The sequence below is a fragment of the Neoarius graeffei genome, chromosome 17, assembly GCF_027579695.1.
Source record: "Neoarius graeffei isolate fNeoGra1 chromosome 17, fNeoGra1.pri, whole genome shotgun sequence".
Taxonomy (NCBI): Eukaryota; Metazoa; Chordata; class Actinopteri; order Siluriformes; family Ariidae; genus Neoarius; species Neoarius graeffei.
In genome coordinates this window covers 70,925,184-70,945,194 of record NC_083585.1, presented here as the reverse complement: position 1 = coordinate 70,945,194, position 20,011 = coordinate 70,925,184, and the positions used below count along the sequence as shown (strand labels likewise).

Below are 20,011 nucleotides of genomic sequence, written 5' to 3'. Positions count from 1 at the left end.
ATATGGGGGGGAACAGAGAGAGAGAGGGTGAGATATGGGTGGGAACAGAGACAGAGGGTGAGATATGGGGGGGAACAGAGAGAGAGAGAGAGAGAGAGAGAGAGAGAGTGAGATATGGGGGGAACAGAGACAGAGAGGGTGAGATATGGGGGGGAACAGAGACAGAGAGGGTGAGATATGGGGGGGGAACAGAGAGAGAGAGGGTGAGATATGGGGGGGGAACAGAGAGAGAGAGGGTGAGATATGGGGGGGAACAGAGAGAGAGAGGGTGAGATATGGGGGGGAACAGAGAGAGAGAGGGTGAGATATGGGGGGGAACAGAGAGAGAGAGAGGGTGAGATATGGGTGGGAACAGAGAGAGAGGGTGAGATATGGGGGGGAACAGAGAGAGAGGGTGAGATATGGGGGGGGACAGAGAGAGAGGGTGAGATATGGGGGGGAACAGAGAGAGAGAGGGTGAGATATGGGGGGGAACAGAGAGGGAGGGTGAGATATGGGGGGAACAGAGAGAGAGAGGGTGAGATATGGGTGGGAACAGAGACAGAGGGTGAGATATGGGGGGGAACAGAGAGAGAGGGTGAGATATGGGGGGGGAACAGAGAGAGAGAGGGTGAGATATGGGGGGGGAACAGAGACAGAGAGGGTGAGATATGGGGGGGGAACAGAGACAGAGAGGGTGAGATATGGGGGGGAACAGAGAGAGAGAGAGGGTGAGATATGGGGGGGGAACAGAGAGAGAGAGAGGGTGAGATATGGGGGGGAACAGAGAGAGAGAGTGAGATATGGGGGGGGAACAGAGACAGAGAGGGTGAGATATGGGGGGGGAACAGAGACAGAGAGGGTGAGATATGGGGGGGAACAGAGAGAGAGAGGGTGAGATATGGGTGGGAACAGAGAGAGAGAGAGAGAGAGAGAGAGAGAGTGAGATATGGGGGGAACAGAGAGAGAGAGAGAGAGAGAGAGAGAGAGAGAGAGAGTGAGATATGGGGGGAACAGAGACAGAGAGGGTGAGATATGGGGGGAACAGAGACAGAGAGGGTGAGATATGGGGGGGGAACAGAGAGAGAGAGGGTGAGATATGGGGGGGGAACAGAGAGAGAGAGGGTGAGATATGGGGGGGAACAGAGAGAGAGAGGGTGAGATATGGGGGGGAACAGAGAGAGAGAGGGTGAGATATGGGGGGGAACAGAGAGAGAGAGAGGGTGAGATATGGGTGGGAACAGAGAGAGAGGGTGAGATATGGGGGGGAACAGAGAGAGAGGGTGAGATATGGGGGGGACAGAGAGAGAGGGTGAGATATGGGGGGGAACAGAGAGAGAGAGGGTGAGATATGGGGGGGAACAGAGAGGGAGGGTGAGATATGGGGGGAACAGAGAGAGAGAGGGTGAGATATGGGTGGGAACAGAGACAGAGGGTGAGATATGGGGGGGAACAGAGAGAGAGGGTGAGATATGGGGGGGGAACAGAGAGAGAGAGGGTGAGATATGGGGGGGGGAACAGAGACAGAGAGGGTGAGATATGGGGGGGGAACAGAGACAGAGAGGGTGAGATATGGGGGGGGAACAGAGAGAGGGTGAGATATGGGGGGGGAACAGAGAGAGAGGGTGAGATATGGGGGGGACAGAGAGAGAGGGTGAGATATGGGGGGGACAGAGAGAGAGGGTGAGATATGGGGGGGACAGAGAGAGAGGGTGAGATATGGGGGGGAACAGAGAGAGAGAGGGTGAGATATGGGGGGGAACAGAGAGGGAGGGTGAGATATGGGGGGAACAGAGAGAGAGAGGGTGAGATATGGGTGGGAACAGAGACAGAGGGTGAGATATGGGGGGGAACAGAGAGAGAGGGTGAGATATGGGGGGGACAGAGAGAGAGAGGGTGAGATATGGGTGGGAACAGAGAGAGAGAGGGTGAGATATGGGTGGGAACAGAGAGAGAGAGGGTGAGATATGGGTGGGAACAGAGACAGAGGGTGAGATATGGGGGGGAACAGAGAGAGAGGGTGAGATATGGGGGGGAACAGAGAGAGAGAGGGTGAGATATGGGGGGGAACAGAGACAGAGGGTGAGATATGGGGGGGGAACAGAGACAGAGAGGGTGAGATATGGGGGGGGAACAGAGAGAGGGTGAGATATGGGGGGGACAGAGAGAGAGGGTGAGATATGGGGGGGGAACAGAGAGAGGGTGAGATATGGGGGGGACAGAGAGAGAGGGTGAGATATGGGGGGGAACAGAGAGAGAGGGTGAGATATGGGGGGGAACAGAGAGAGAGAGGGTGAGATATGGGGGGGAACAGAGAGAGAGAGTGAGATATGGGGGGGAACAGAGAGAGAGGGTGAGATATGGGGGGGGAAAACAGAGAGGGAGGGTGAGGATATGGGGGGAACAGAGAGAGAGGGTGAGATATGGGGGGGAACAGAGAGGGAGGGTGAGATATGGGGGGGAACAGAGAGGGAGGGTGAGATATGGGGGGAACAGAGAGGGAGGGTGAGATATGGGGGGGAACAGAGAGGGAGGGTGAGATATGGGGGGGAACAGAGAGAGAGAGGGTGAGATATGGGGGGGGAACAGAGAGGGAGGGTGAGATGGGGGGGAAAAGAGAGGGAGGGTGAGATATGGGGGGGAACAGAGAGAGGGTGAGATATGGGGGGGGGAACAGAGAGGGAGGGTGAGATAGGGGGGGGAACAGAGAGGGAGGGTGAGATAGGGGGGGGAACAGAGAGGGAGGGTGAGATATGGGGGGGAACAGAGAGGGAGGGTGAGATATGGGGGGGGAACAGAGAGGGAGGGTGAGATATGGGGGGGGAACAGAGAGGGAGGGTGAGATATGGGGGGGAACAGAGAGGGAGGGTGAGATATGGGGGGGAACAGAGAGAGAGGGTGAGATATGGGGGGGAACAGAGAGAGAGGGTGAGATATGGGGGGGAACAGAGAGAGAGAGGGTGAGATATGGGGGGGAACAGAGAGAGAGGGTGAGATATGGGGGGAACAGAGAGGGAGGGTGAGATATGGGGGGGAACAGAGAGGGAGGGTGAGATATGGGGGGAACAGAGAGGGAGGGTGAGATATGGGGGGGAACAGAGAGGGAGGGTGAGATATGGGGGGAACAGAGAGAGAGAGAGAGAGAGAGAGAGAGTGAGATATGGGGGGGGAACAGAGAGGGAGGGTGAGATATGGGGGGGGAACAGAGAGGGAGGGTGAGATAGGGGGGGGAACAGAGAGGGAGGGTGAGATATGGGGGGGGAACAGAGAGAGAGGGTGAGATATGGGGGGGAACAGAGAGGGAGGGTGAGATATGGGGGGGGGAACAGAGAGGGAGGGTGAGATATGGGGGGGAACAGAGAGGGAGGGTGAGATATGGGGGGGGAACAGAGAGAGAGGGTGAGATATGGGGGGGAACAGAGAGAGAGAGAGAGAGAGAGAGAGAGATATGGGGGGGAACAGAGAGGGAGGGTGAGATATGGGGGGGGAACAGAGAGGGAGGGTGAGATATGGGGGGGAACAGAGAGAGAGGGTGAGATATGGGGGGGAACAGAGAGAGAGAGAGAGAGAGAGAGAGATATGGGGGGGAACAGAGAGGGAGGGTGAGATATGGGGGGGGGAACAGAGAGGGAGGGTGAGATATGGGGGGGGAACAGAGAGAGAGGGTGAGATATGGGGGGGAACAGAGAGAGAGGGTGAGATATGGGGGGAACAGAGAGGGAGGGTGAGATATGGGGGGAACAGAGAGAGATGGTGGGACACAGAGAGAGAGATGGTGGGACACAGAGAGAGAGATGGGGGGGACACAGAGAGTGAGATGGGGGGGACACAGAGAGAGTGAGATGGGGGGGGACACAGAGAGAGTGAGATGGGGGGGACACAGAGAGAGTGAGATGGGGGGGGACACAGAGAGAGTGAGATGGGGGGACACAGAGAGAGTGAGATGGGGGGGACACAGAGAGAGTGAGATGGGGGGGACACAGAGAGAGTGAGATGGGGGGGACACAGAGAGAGTGAGATGGGGGGGACACAGAGAGAGTGAGATGGGGGGGACACAGAGAGAGTGAGATGGGGGGGACACAGAGAGAGTGAGATGGGGGGGACACAGAGAGAGTGAGATGGGGGGGACACAGAGAGAGTGAGATGGGGGGGACACAGAGAGAGTGAGATGGGGGGGACACAGAGAGAGTGAGATGGGGGGGGACACAGAGAGAGTGAGATATGGGGGGGACACAGAGAGAGTGAGATATGGGGGGGACACAGAGAGAGTGAGATATGGGGGGGACACAGAGAGAGTGAGATGGGGGGGACACAGAGAGAGTGAGATGGGGGGGACACAGAGAGAGTGAGATGGGGGGGACACAGAGAGAGTGAGATGGGGGGGACACAGAGAGAGTGAGATGGGGGGGACACAGAGAGAGTGAGATGGGGGGGACACAGAGAGAGTGAGATGGGGGGGACACAGAGAGAGTGAGATGGGGGGGACACAGAGAGAGTGAGATGGGGGGGACACAGAGAGAGTGAGATGGGGGGGACACAGAGAGAGTGAGATGGGGGGGACACAGAGAGAGTGAGATGGGGGGGACACAGAGAGAGTGAGATGGGGGGGACACAGAGAGAGTGAGATGGGGGGGACACAGAGAGTGAGATGGGGGGGACACAGAGAGTGAGATGGGGGGGACACAGAGAGAGTGAGATGGGGGGGACACAGAGAGAGTGAGAGATGGGGGGGACACAGAGAGGGTGAGATATGGGGGGGAACAGAGAGAGGGTGAGATATGGGGGGGAACAGAGAGAGGGTGAGATATGGGGGGGAACAGAGAGAGGGTGAGATATGGGGGACACAGAGAGGGTGAGATATGGGGGGGAACAGAGAGAGGGTGAGATATGGGGGGAACAGAGAGGGAGGGTGAGATATGGGGGGAACAGAGAGGGAGGGTGAGATATGGGGGGGAACAGAGAGGGAGGGTGAGATATGGGGGGGAACAGAGAGTGAGATGGGGGGGACACAGAGAGAGTGAGATGGGGGGGACAGAGAGAGTGAGATGGGGGGGACAGAGAGAGTGAGATGGGGGGACAGAGAGAGTGAGATGGGGGGGACAGAGAGAGTGAGATGGGGGGACAGAGAGAGTGAGATGGGGGGGGACACAGAGAGAGTGAGATGGGGGGGACACAGAGAGAGTGAGATGGGGGGGGACACAGAGAGAGTGAGATGGGGGGGGCACAGAGAGAGTGAGATGGGGGGACACAGAGAGAGTGAGATGGGGGGACACAGAGAGAGTGAGATGGGGGGACACAGAGAGAGTGAGATGGGGGGACACAGAGAGAGTGAGATGGGGGGACACAGAGAGAGTGAGATGGGGGGACACAGAGAGAGTGAGATGGGGGGACACAGAGAGAGTGAGATGGGGGGACACAGAGAGAGTGAGATGGGGGGACACAGAGAGAGTGAGATGGGGGGACACAGAGAGAGTGAGATGGGGGGACACAGAGAGTGAGATGGGGGGACACAGAGAGTGAGATGGGGGGACACAGAGAGTGAGATGGGGGGACACAGAGAGTGAGATGGGGGGACACAGAGTGAGATGGGGGGACACAGAGAGTGAGATGGGGGGACACAGAGAGTGAGATGGGGGGACACAGAGGGTGAGATGGGGGGACACAGAGGGTGAGATATGGGGGGGACAGAGAGGGAGGGTGAGATATGGGGGGGAACAGAGAGAGAGAGAGTGAGATATGGGGGGGAACAGAGAGGGAGGGTGAGATATGGGGGGGAACAGAGAGAGAGGGTGAGATATGGGGGGGAACAGAGAGGGAGGGTGAGATATGGGGGGAACAGAGAGAGAGAGTGAGATATGGGGGGGAACAGAGAGGGAGGGTGAGATATGGGGGGGAACAGAGAGGGAGGGTGAGATATGGGGGGGAACAGAGAGAGAGGGTGAGATATGGGGGGGAACAGAGAGAGAGGGTGAGATATGGGGGGGAACAGAGAGAGAGGGTGAGATATGGGGGGGAACAGAGAGAGAGGGTGAGATATGGGGGGGAACAGAGAGAGAGGGTGAGATATGGGGGGGAACAGAGAGAGAGGGTGAGATATGGGGGGGAACAGAGAGAGAGGGTGAGATATGGGGGGGAACAGAGAGAGAGAGGGTGAGATATGGGGGGGAACAGAGAGAGAGGGTGAGATATGGGGGGGAACAGAGAGAGAGGGTGAGATATGGGGGGGAACAGAGAGAGAGGGTGAGATATGGGGGGGAACAGAGAGAGAGGGTGAGATATGGGGGGGAACAGAGAGAGAGGGTGAGATATGGGGGGGAACAGAGAGAGAGGGTGAGATATGGGGGGGAACAGAGAGAGAGGGTGAGATATGGGGGGGACACAGAGAGAGTGAGATGGGGGGACACAGAGAGTGAGATGGGGGGACACAGAGAGTGAGATGGGGGGACACAGAGAGTGAGATGGGGGGACACAGAGAGTGAGATGGGGGGACACAGAGAGTGAGATGGGGGGGACACAGAGAGAGTGAGATGGGGGGGACACAGAGAGAGTGAGATGGGGGGGACACAGAGTGTGTGAGATGGGGGGGACACAGAGAGGGTGAGATATGGGGGGGAACAGAGAGGGAGGGTGACATATGGGGAACAGAGAGAGGGTGAGATGGGGGGGACACAGAGAGAGTGAGATGGGGGGGACACAGAGAGTGAGATGGGGGGACACAGAGAGTGAGATGGGGGGACACAGAGAGTGAGATGGGGGGACACAGAGAGTGAGATGGGGGGACACAGAGAGAGTGAAATGGGGGGACACAGAGAGAGTGAAATGGGGGGACACAGAGAGAGTGAAATGGGGGGACACAGAGAGAGTGAAATGGGGGGACACAGAGAGAGTGAGATGGGGGGACACAGAGAGAGTGAGATGGGGGGACACAGAGAGAGTGAGATGGGGGGACACAGAGAGAGTGAGATGGGGGGACACAGAGAGAGTGAGATGGGGGGACACAGAGAGAGTGAGATGGGGGGACACAGAGAGAGTGAGATGGGGGGACACAGAGAGAGTGAGATGGGGGGACACAGAGAGAGTGAGATGGGGGGACACAGAGAGAGTGAGATGGGGGGACACAGAGAGAGTGAGATGGGGGGACACAGAGAGAGTGAGATGGGGGGACACAGAGAGAGTGAGATGGGGGGACACAGAGAGAGTGAGATGGGGGGACACAGAGAGAGTGAGATGGGGGGACACAGAGAGAGTGAGATGGGGGGACACAGAGAGAGTGAGATGGGGGGACACAGAGAGAGTGAGATGGGGGACACAGAGAGAGTGAGATGGGGGGACACAGAGAGAGTGAGATGGGGGGACACAGAGAGAGTGAGATGGGGGGACACAGAGAGAGTGAGATGGGGGGACACAGAGAGAGTGAGATGGGGGGACACAGAGAGAGTGAGATGGGGGGGACACAGAGAGAGTGAGATGGGGGGACACAGAGAGAGTGAGATGGGGGGACACAGAGAGAGTGAGATGGGGGGACACAGAGAGAGTGAGATGGGGGGACACAGAGAGAGTGAGATGGGGGGACACAGAGAGAGTGAGATGGGGGGACACAGAGAGAGTGAGATGGGGGGACACAGAGAGAGTGAGATGGGGGGACACAGAGAGGGTGAGATGGGGGACACAGAGAGGGTGAGATGGGGGGACACAGAGAGGGTGAGATGGGGGGGACACAGAGAGGGTGAGATGGGGGGACACAGAGAGGGTGAGATATGGGGGGGGACACAGAGAGGGTGAGATATGGGGGGGACACAGAGAGGGTGAGATATGGGGGGGGACACAGAGAGGGTGAGATATGGGGGGGACACAGAGAGGGTGAGATATGGGGGGGGACACAGAGAGGGTGAGATATGGGGGGGACACAGAGAGGGTGAGATATGGGGGGGACACAGAGAGGGTGAGATATGGGGGGGACACAGAGAGGGTGAGATATGGGGGGGACACAGAGAGGGTGAGATATGGGGGGGACACAGAGAGGGTGAGATATGGGGGGGACACAGAGAGGGTGAGATATGGGGGGGAACAGAGAGGGAGGGTGACATATGGGGGACACAGAGAGGGTGACATATGGGGGACACAGAGAGGGTGAGATATGGGGGGGACACAGAGAGAGGGTGAGATGGGGGGGACACAGAGAGAGGGTGAGATGGGGGGACACAGAGAGAGTGAGATGGGGGGGACACAGAGAGAGTGAGATGGGGGGGACACAGAGAGAGTGAGATGGGGGGACACAGAGAGAGTGAGATGGGGGGGACACAGAGAGAGTGAGATGGGGGGGACACAGAGAGAGTGAGATGGGGGGGACACAGAGAGAGTGAGATGGGGGGGACACAGAGAGAGTGAGATGGGGGGGACACAGAGAGAGTGAGATGGGGGGGACACAGAGAGTGAGATGGGGGGGACACAGAGAGAGTGAGATGGGGGGGACACAGAGAGAGTGAGATGGGGGGGACACAGAGAGAGTGAGATGGGGGGGACACAGAGAGAGTGAGATGGGGGGGACACAGAGAGAGTGAGATGGGGGGGACACAGAGAGAGTGAGATGGGGGGGACACAGAGAGAGTGAGATGGGGGGGACACAGAGAGAGTGAGATGGGGGGACACAGAGAGAGTGAGATGGGGGGGACACAGAGAGAGTGAGATGGGGGGGACACAGAGAGAGTGAGATGGGGGGGACACAGAGAGAGTGAGATGGGGGGGGACACAGAGAGAGTGAGATGGGGGGGACACAGAGAGAGTGAGATGGGGGGGACACAGAGAGAGTGAGATGGGGGGGACACAGAGAGAGTGAGATGGGGGGGACACAGAGTGAGATGGGGGGACACAGAGAGAGTGAGATGGGGGGACACAGAGAGAGTGAGATGGGGGGACACAGAGAGAGTGAGATGGGGGGACACAGAGAGAGTGAGATGGGGGGACACAGAGAGAGTGAGATGGGGGGGACACAGAGAGAGTGAGATGGGGGGGACACAGAGAGAGTGAGATGGGGGGGACACAGAGAGAGTGAGATGGGGGGACACAGAGAGAGTGAGATGGGGGGACACAGAGAGAGTGAGATGGGGGGACACAGAGAGAGTGAGATGGGGGGACACAGAGAGAGTGAGATGGGGGGACACAGAGAGTGAGATGGGGGGACACAGAGAGTGAGATGGGGGGGACACAGAGAGTGAGATGGGGGGGACACAGAGAGTGAGATGGGGGGGACACAGAGAGTGAGATGGGGGGGACACAGAGAGTGAGATGGGGGGGACACAGAGAGTGAGATGGGGGGACACAGAGAGTGAGATGGGGGGACACAGAGAGTGAGATGGGGGGACACAGAGAGTGAGATGGGGGGGACACAGAGAGTGAGATGGGGGGGACACAGAGAGTGAGATGGGGGGACACAGAGAGTGAGATGGGGGGGACACAGAGAGTGAGATGGGGGGACACAGAGAGTGAGATGGGGGGGACACAGAGAGTGAGATGGGGGGGACACAGAGAGTGAGATGGGGGGACACAGAGAGTGAGATGGGGGACAGAGAGTGAGAGAGATAAAGATGTCGCTCTGCAGTGAGCCCCAGCGCTGAGTGGTTGATGATGGTGATGAGTGGATGATGATGATGATGAGTGGTTGATGATGGTGATGATGATGATGAGTGGTTGATCCTCAGAGTGTGAGGTGTGTAATCGCGGACTGAGAGTAAATCACCCTCCCTCCTCCCCCCGGAGTCTCAGCCTCTTTACCACGTCATTCACTCCAACACTGCGGAAACGCTGAGCTCCAGCCCGGGCTGTGTTTAACCCCCTCCCGGCGGGGACAGGGCTCTGTGCGGTGCGGCCCGCTCCCCTCCCCGACCCGGCCCGCGGTGTGCTGTACCTGTATCTCCGATGATGATGTATTTGAAGAGATAAGCGTACGCCATGGCCCGCCGCGCTCTCCGGCCTCCGCCGCTCTAAAATGGCTCCCGAGCAAAACAATAAAAGCTTCGAGCGGCGCTCCGCGGGGCTGTGTGTGCTGCAGCAGGACTCGGGCGGCCTCAGCGCTCTCACTGGCGGTTTATCCGGAACCTCCGCGCGTTTCTGCTCCACTGCGGCCCTTTTTCTCGCTTCGACGCTGAAACGAACAATAAACACCTCAGAGCTTCGCTGATGACGTCATTACGTTCCGCCTTCGCCACGCACGCACACGATTCGGCCGGAAGTTTACGTGTGTGTGTATATTTGTATTTAAAATTAAAGTCAAACCTCCTCATGCAAATTATAAACCAATACAATCAGAAAACTTGTGCGTATATTTAAAACGCGATTACACTTCACCTACACTACAAACACGTTATTCACTCAATATAACATTCACTTTTTTTTAATTAAAAATCTCGATTTTAACGCTTCAAATACAAATTATAAAATTATACTATACACTAAATACATCATTTAAAAATAGTTTATATCCAAATACACAGTATTTAAACCTAAAATATGTGATTATCTTAACCGGAAATGCCCACTTTTATAATTATTAATTTTCATAGATTCACGATCCAAATACAGTTTATAAAAACGACAGACCGAGTACAATAAAAAAGCAAAGAATTATTTTAAATGAGAAGTTAGATAATTTTGGTTTTTAGATATTGAAAACACCGGAAAATCAGACTTTTAAACACACGACCCTTCCTGAACTCAACCGGAAGTGCACACGCCTTTTTATTTATTTATTTCTTTAAATGTTAGAGGCAACGGATAAACAGGATAATTTAAAATGCAAACAAATAAATAAAACGCAGTGATTGATATTACAGTCACAAAACGGCCACTAATTAAATTCCAAAGGGTTTTGTACTGTAACTTTTTAAAACTACGTTTGTTTATTTATTTATGCAAATGAGGCTTCGCATAATTAAATATGCATACTTTTGAATACTTAATCCAATTCAATGACTAAACCTGAAATCTTTAAACTTTTTGCCCAGTGTAAAGATGAGAATAAAAGATAAAAAATTTGACTGAATTTCTTATCGCCACCATCCTCAGGATGAAATTAGAGAGAGAGAGAGAGAGAGAGAGTTAATAAAGTGAGATACATGAATATAAAAACTAAAACTGGACATCAAACAGAAATCGGCTTAATAAAGTCTGTAGAAATAAAAATGCAGCTGGACAGTTTGGTAGAGTTGAAGTTTGGAAAAACACTGTCTGGTCTTTCTGCAGTCTTTAACTGTCATGTTTGTGTTTATATACTACTGAGGAACAAATCTCCCCACAAGGGTCCAAGGTGGTCCAAGGAAGGAAAACCGATGAACCAGCAACGGAGCGGAGGTGGAGCAGAAGCTGAAGGAGAACAGCATGAGGGAGGTCTGGAAAGGTGTGAAAACCATCACAGGCTACAATACAAGTCAAGTCAACTTTATTGTCAAATATGCTACACATGCTTGACATACAGTACAGATGAAATTTCAGTCCTCTCTGACCCACGGTGCAAACAGGCAATGCAATAAATAAAAAATAGAATAATTGAAATAAACAATATAAACAGTATAAACACTCTAGATAAGAAATAGCCTAAACACTCTCTCACACACACAGGTAAATTGGTGCAAATAAACAGTCAAGGGCACTTGAGGTATAGCAGGTAAACATGAAATAAGCAGTATAAACAATAAACTAATAGCTGTTAAGGTGAGGTAGTGCGCAATAGTTCAAATGAGCGAGGTAAAGTGAAACGCGCAGTCCCTGAGTTCAGTGTGTTAATGAACGTTGAGAGTATGTACAGTGGGGCAAAAAAGTATTTAGTCAGTCACCAATTGTGCAAGTTCTCCCACTTAAAAAGATGAGAGAGGCCTGTAATTTTCATCATAGGTACACTTCAACTATGAGAGACAAAATGAGAAAAAAATCCAGAAAATCACATTGTCTGATTTTTAAAGAATTTATTTGCAAATTATGGTGGAAAATAAGTATTTGGTCAATAACAAAAGTTCATCTCAATACTTTGTTTTATATCCTTTGTTGGCAATGACAGAGGTCAAATGTTTTCTGTAAGTCTTCACAAGGTTTTCATACACTGTTGCTGGTATTTTGGCCCATTCCTCCATGCAGATCTCCTCTAGAGCAGTGATGTTTTGGGGCTGTCGCTGGGCAACACGGACTTTCAGCTCCCTCCAAAGATTTTCTATGGGGTTGAGATCTGGAGACTGGCTAGGCCACTCCAGGACCTTGAAATGCTTCTTACGAAGCCACTCCTTCGTTGCCCGGGCGGTGTGTTTAGGATCATTGTCATGCTGAAAGACCCAGCCACGTTTCATCTTCAATGCCCTTGCTGATGGAAGGAGGTTTTCACTCAAAATCTCACGATACATGGCCCCATTCATTCTTTCCTTTACACGGATCAGTCATCCTGGTCCCTTTGCAGAAAAACAGCCCCAAAGCATGATGTTTCCACCCCCATGCTTCACAGTAGGTATGGTGTTCTTTGGATGCAACTCAGCATTCTTTCTCCTCCAAACACGACAAGTTGAGTTTTTACCAAAAAGTTCTATTTTGGTTTCATCTGACCATATGACATTCTCCCAATCCTCTTCTGGATCATCCAAATGCTCTCTAGCAAACTTCAGACGGGCCTGGACATGTACTGGCTTAAGCAGGGGGACACGTCTGGCATTGCAGGATTTGAGTCCCTGGCGGCGTAGTGTGTTACTGACGGTAGCCTTTGTCACTTTGGTCCCAGCTCTCTGCAGGTCATTCACTAGGTCCCCCCGTGTGGTTCTGGGATTTTTGCTCACCGTTCTTGTGATCATTTTGACCCCACGGGGTGAGATCTTGCGTGGAGCCCCAGATCGAGGGAGATTATCAGTGGTCTTGTATGTCTTCCATTTTCTAATAATTGCTCCCACAGTTGATTTCTTCACACCAAGCTGCTTACCGATTGCAGATTCAGTCTTCCCAGCCTGGTGCAGGTCTACAATTTTGTTTCTGGTGTCCTTTGACAGCTCTTTGGTCTTGGCCATAGTGGAGTTTGGAGTGTGACTGTTTGAGGTTGTGGACAGGTGTCTTTTATACTGATAACGAGTTCAAACAGGTGCCATTAATACAGGTAACGAGTGGAGGACAGAGGAGCCTCTTAAAGAAGAAGTTACAGGTCTGTGAGAGCCAGAAATCTTGCTTGTTTGTAGGTGACCAAATACTTATTTTACCGAGGAATTTACCAATTAATTCATTAAAAATCCTACAATGTGATTTCCTGGATTCTTTCCCCCCATTCTGTCTCTCATAGTTGAAGTGTACCTATGATGAAAATTACAGGCCTCTCTCATCTTTTTAAGTGGGAGAACTTGCACAATTGGTGGCTGACTAAATACTTTTTTGCCCCATGTATGTATGTGTGTGTATATATATATATATATATATATATATATATATATATATATATATATATATATATATAAAATGTGTATGTGTGTGTTGGGGGGGAAACTGTGAGGATGACGTCAGATAGATGTGTTATGTTCATTATGTCTTCTTATTAAATCAAATCATTAGTTTTCTTTTGTTTCAGACATGTAAAAGTTTTTTCCTTTACCTGACATGTTTCGACGGTGTAACTTCACAAAAACCCCGGTGGTAGCTACACTGCAAATCGTACAACAGCGCCTCAAAACAGATAAGACTCTCAAGAAACGCACACAGTTATCAGTAGAAGACATCAGTCAACTGCTCAATTTCATTGCCACATCCACATACTTCCAGTTCCGCGGAACAATATACAGGCAGAAGGAGGGGTTTGCGATGGGGGACCCACTCTCCGCCATAATGTGCGGCTTCTTCATGGAACACCTTGAAAGAGAGGCTATTACATCTGCCCCAGAAGAATGCAGGCCCACATTATGGAGGAGGTATGTAGATGACATCCTGGAGAAAGTGAAAGTCAGACGCACTCAACAATTGACTGATCACCTCAACTCCATAGACCACACTGGCAACATAAAATTTACGCACGAAGAGGAAACAGAAAAATTAATAGCGTTTTTGGACATAAAAATTCACCACACAGACGACGGAGACATCAAAATAATTGGAAAACCGACACACACTGATCAATATCTGCTCTGGACGTCCGAACACCCCATTGTACACAAACTATCAGTTGTCAGAACACTCTACGAACGTGCAGCAATCATAACTGATCCCACAGAACGTGCAACAGAAGAACAACACATACAGTACGGCAAGCTTTGATCACATGCCAATATCCACCATGGGCCATACACGAAGGCGCACAACAAGTGAAAGCAAAAGAAAAGACAGACGAAAAAAGGAAGAAAACAGACAACCCAAAAACAGGAAAGCAAAGCAGTAGTGACTCTACCGTATGTCAGAGGAGTTACAGAATGAATCCAAAGAGCCATGAAAAAACACAACATACAAACACCCATGAAACCACACACCAAACTACGACAGCTACTAGTTCACCCTAAGGACAAAATCGACCAACACAATAAATGCAATGTCATATATGAAATACCATGCATGTCATGCAATAAAACCTACATTGGGAGACAGGAAGGAGCTTTAGTACACGAAAAAAGGAACATAAAAGGGAATGTGAAAAAGAAACAGAACAGAGACAAACAAGAGCAATAAAAGATAAAGCCATGCAAGAGAACCTCAAATCAGCAATAACAGACCAATGCAGAAGGGAAAATCATATAATGGACTGGGACAGTGCTCAGATCATACAGCAAGAGAACAACAGATACCACCGTTGGATTAAGGAGTCAATAGAAATCAGAAAGTGGAGCCCAAGAACAATAAACAGGGATGAGGGGGCATACATGCTCTCCCACACCTGGAGCGCCATCCTGAGGGGGCAACACTGACAGTGGGAGGTGTGACCGACCTGTCAATATTGACAGGGAGGTCACACCTCTGTAACATCAGCTGATTATAAAGGCACGTCACACACCAACATCCGGGTGACCCTCTAATGAAGACGGAAGTTACACCGTCGAAACCTGTCAGGTAAAGGAAAAAACTTTTACATGTCTGAAACAAAAGAAAACTAATGACTTGACATGTTAGATGCTGAAGGGGAGGCAGGGGGGTGTGGGAGCAGAATCTGTGGCAGGGAGCAGAGGGGGGAGGAGGGGCAGAACAGGGAGGGAGTTGAGCCTCCTGACCGCCTGGTGAAAGAAACTGTCCTTGAGCCTGCTGGTTTTGGCCCGGAGACTCCGCAGTCTCCTCCCCGACGGCAGCAGGCTGAAGAGGCTGTGAGATGGGTGGGTGGGGTCACCTGCAATCCTGATGGCTTTGCGGGTGAGGCGGGAGTTATAAATAGCCATTAGAGAAAGGAGAAAGACACCAGTGATCCTCTCAGCTGCTCTCACGATGCGCTGCAGAGTCTTGCAGCAGGACACGGTGCAGGCGCCGTACCACACGGTGATGCAGCTGGTCAGGATGTTCTCAATGGTGCCTCTGTAGAATGTGTGCATGATGGGGGCCGGGGCTCTTGCTCTCCTCAGTTTGCGGAGGAAGTACAGACGCTGTTGGGCTTTTTTGGCCAGTGATGCGGTGTTGTTGTTCCAGGACAGGTCTTCAGAGATGTGCACACCCAGAAACTTGGTGCTGCTCACCCTCTCCACTGCAGCACCGTCGATAGATAGTGGAGCATGCTGGGTGTGCACTCTCCTGAAGTCCACAACAATCTCCTTCGTCTTCTCCACGTTCAGACGGAGATTGTTGTCCTTGCACCACATGGCCAAGTGGCTCACCTCACTCCTGTAGATTGTCTCATCGCCATTGTTGATGAGCCCCACCACAGTCATGTCATCCACAAACTTAATGAAGAGATTTGAGCTGGATGTTGGTGTGCAGTCGTGGGTCAGCAGAGTGAAGAGGAGGGGGCTCAGCACACATCCTTGGGGGGCCTCCATGTTCAATGTGATGGTGCTGGAGGAGTTGCTGCCGACCCGTACAGCCTGTGGTCTCCCCGTCAGGAAGTCCAGCAGCCAGTTGCACAGGGAGGTGTTGAGTCCCAGCTGGTCCAGTTTATGAATGAGCTGCTGAGGAATGATTGTGTTGAATGCTGAGCTAAAGTCTATGAACAGCATTCTGACATACGACTCTTTTGTCTCCAGGTGGGTGAGAGCTGAGTGGAGGGCAGTGGAGATGGCGTCATCGGTCAAACAGTTGGATTGATATGCAAACTGGAAAGGGTCCAGGGCGGGGGGGAGGGCAGACTTGACCAGAGTTGTTGAGGGGACAGTGGAGAGGGCGAATGGTTTCCTATGGACAAACTATTGAACATCATGGACGATGCCAGTCACCCTCTGCACACCGTCATCAATAACCAGAGGAGCCTGTTCAGTGGTAGAATGCTCCTTCCCAAGTGCAGGACGAACAGACTCAAAAACTCCTTTGTCCCTCACGCCATCAGACTGTACAACTCCTCTCTGGGGGGGGAGGAGGGGTAACAGGAGGACAGAGGATGGGAAGGAGCAGTAGCCTAGCCTGACAATAAGCAATACTGAACAATGTGCAATATAATGTGCAATATCTCTCCTGCCGCCCCCTTTTTTTAAATTTTTCCTCCTCCCTCCCTCCCTCCCTCCCTCCCTCCCTCCCTCCCTCCCTCCCTCCCCCATATCTTATTCTTTTTATATTTGTATATGTAAATACTTAATTTCTTTTAATTTCAACACACTCGGTTGAATCTTGAGTTCAGAGTAGATACAATCCAAGATGGCGGCATAGGTGTTTTACGTTTGTCTATGTTTATCTGTGTATGTGTGTTTTTATGAATCGGTTGGGCTAAATTACCTGATTTTTGGGATATTTCTTCATCAAGAACATTATTTACATGGGATTACAAAAATCTTGACATTGTGGCGATGGGTAGCCATAAACAGCAACGCAAGTCTGGGCCTACTCAATCATACAGGTCTGGCTGCATCAACACCTTGAGACTTCCGGTTTACCTGCTGTTTGTGTTTGTGCTAAACACACCATTTATGGGCGCTTTGGGAGCTGGAATTGGTGATGGATTATGCGCATCCTCCCCTTGGATTGTTTTTCCAAATTCTGGAACTTTGTTGTTCTTCGACACAACCGGATTTACACCCCTGTCTAATAGTTGTTGCGTTGAACCCTTGCGCAAGTACACACTCCTCAAGTGGCCTGAAATTGGACAGTTTCGGTTCACCTGTTGTAGGCGTGACAGGGGAGCCACCATCCACATGGCAAGATCAGCTGGTTTTTGGATTATCCTTCTCCTGTTTCTATCAGGTAATATACACCCCAACCCAGGCCCACAACTGCCTGAACTTTCGAGCCCCAATGATTTGAAAAACAGCAGTGGTTTGCGTTTTATTCATGTTAATGTGCGCAGCCTGATAAATAAAATCGACGCCATTCGTCTCTGGGCTAAAATGACTGATAGTGACATAATCGTCTTGTCTGAGACTTGGCTTAAATCTTCTATTACGAGCAGTATGATTTACATAGATGGGTATACCTTATTTAGTTAGGATGGATCGTGCGAATAAAGGAGGGGGAGTAGCTTTATATGTAAAATCCTCCTTGGACTGCTGTGTCGTTGAGGCAATAACTAAGCTGAAGTGTTTTGAACTGTGCCATCAAATGGCCCTTTTCCACTACCCTTTTTCAGCTCACTTCAGCTCGCTTCAGCCCGACACGGCTCGCGTTTCGACTACCTTAGAGCAGCACGACTCAGCTCGCTTCAGCCCTGCTTAGCACCCAAAACTCGCACGGTTTTGGAGTGGGGCTGAAGCGAGCCAAACGGAGCCAAGTGGGGCTAGGGCCGTGAGCAGACACTCCCCTGTGCACTGATTGGTGAGGAGGAGTGTCCTCACATGCCCACACACGCCCCGCGAGCACGCTGGGATCTGTAAACACCGTAAACCCGGAAGAAGAATAATTACGAATTACGAAAATTTCTGAAGCCTTATGTGCCTCGCCTCATCTATACGCTCTTGCCAGTATCTGTTGGCGTTGTCGGTGACAACAAGCCACAGCACCAAGACCAGCAACACTAACGACTCCATGTTTATTGTTTACTATCCGGGTCGTGAGACTACCGCTTAAGAGATCACTGATGTCACTGTTTGCGCCGTCTAACGATATCACGTGACGTCCACCCATTTTCGCTAACTCCACCCAATGTGTCCACCCACTTCCAGCCAGCACTGTTCAGCGCGGTTGTAGTCGAAATGCAACTCCAACAGCCCCACTCAGCTCGACTCAGCCCAACTCAGCACGGCACGGCTCAGCCCGACTCAGCCGCGTTGGTAGTGGAAAAGCGGCAAAAGTGAATCTCCCTAATGGCACTCACTTGACGGTAGTAGGATGCTATCGCCCACCATCGGTAGTAGCTGGAGCAACTGCGCTTCTGTCTGACTTTTTGAACAAGCTCTCTAACGAGTATATCGTTCTGGGGGATTTAAACTGGGACTGGCTGTCGTCGTCTTCTGTGTTGAGAGACATATGTGATGCGCTGAATTTGACCCAACTAATACAATCACTTACTCGCCTTAATTTAAAACGTATGGACAAATCTACTTTACTTGACGTCATCCTGACCAATGCTCCACACAAATACTCTGCGGTTGGTGTTTTTTGTAACGATGTCAGTGATCATTGTATGGTTGCTTGCGTCAGAAATTATAAAATGGTTAAGACCAAGCCACGGTTTGTTTTTAACCGAAATCTTAAGTGTTTTAATGAACAAGCATTTTTGCATGACATTTTCCATAGTGATTTAAATTCAGTTTGTTTTATGGATGATGTTGAAATAGCCTGGGATTATTTTAAGAAAACTTTTGTAGCTATAATTGCTAAACACGCCCCTTTTAGAAGATATAGAGTAAGGGGCAGGGACAATCCCTGGTTTAATGACTGTATTGCGACTGCCATTAGAGAGTGTAATGAGGCGTGGGTAAAAGCAAAAAGATACAGTAGTGATGCTTGCTGGTTAAACTACAGGGTATTAAGAAATAAATGCACAAGACTAATAAAAAGTATAAAAAATGAGTATTATCTTAATCTAATAGAGGAAAATTTCAATGACCCTAAGAAATTCTGGAAAGCAATTAAATCATCCTCGGGTAATGTGCCACCTCCTACTATTCCTGAATATTTAGTGACTAGCCAGGGAGAAATTAGGGATAAACAAAACATGGTAGACACTTTTAACATGCATTTTATTAGTGCTGGAATTGCTATTTGGTCGACTCTTCCAACCAATTTTATTAATAGTATAATGACTGTCCCAGATCCAAACTTAAGTTTAAATAGTTTTAATTTCAGCTCTATATCTGCCTATGAAGTTCAGAGGGCTTTGCTTGGATTGGACTGTAAAAAGTCTGCTGGCCCTGACCAGATCGAGCCTTACTTTCTTAAGACTGCTGCTAAGTTGATTGCTGGCCCTATTGCCTCCATTTTTAATCTTAGTTTACTCAGTGGTTCTATACCTAAATCATGGAAGTCTGCATTTGTCCTCCCACTTTTAAAAAGTGGAGATCCTTTTGTATTGGACAACTATTGCCCAATCTCCAGATTGTCTGTGCTGGCCAAACTGTTTGAAGCTCTTATAAATGAGCAGCTTAAACATTTTTTAACCGAAAACTCCATTTTAAATCCTATGCAGTCTGGCTTCCGACAAGGCCATGGCACAGTCACAGCCGTAACCGTAGTCACAAATGATATTTTAAATGCCTTGGATAATAAGAAGTCTTGTGCTGCAATATTTATTGACCTTTCTAAAGCGTTTGATACGGTGAACCATGACCTTCTTCTGAAGCGATTACAAAGCATAGGCTTTAGTGGTACTGTATTAAGGTGGTTTTCAAATTATCTCAGTGGTAGAACACAATGTATTGTTATTGATAACTATACCTCATCATCATTAGAAGTCTTTATGGGTGTCCCACAAGGGTCTGTTTTGGGCCCAATTTTATTTTCTATTTATATAAATGATTTAGGTAAGAACTTG

The 20,011-nt window shown here is 50.7% G+C and overlaps 1 protein-coding gene across 1 annotated transcript in view; it reads right to left on the bottom strand.

Annotated features, from left to right (window-relative positions):
- Window positions 1-10,182, bottom strand: part of rab2a (RAB2A, member RAS oncogene family) — a 37,342-nt gene extending 27,160 nt beyond the window's left edge. Inside the window, exon 1 of the mRNA XM_060897970.1 lies at window positions 9,884-10,182. Coding sequence (XP_060753953.1) covers window positions 9,884-9,929 — 46 coding nt within the window. The 5' untranslated portion in view covers window positions 9,930-10,182. The remainder of the gene's footprint in view (window positions 1-9,883) is intronic.
- Window positions 10,183-20,011: the final 9,829 nt, after the last annotated feature.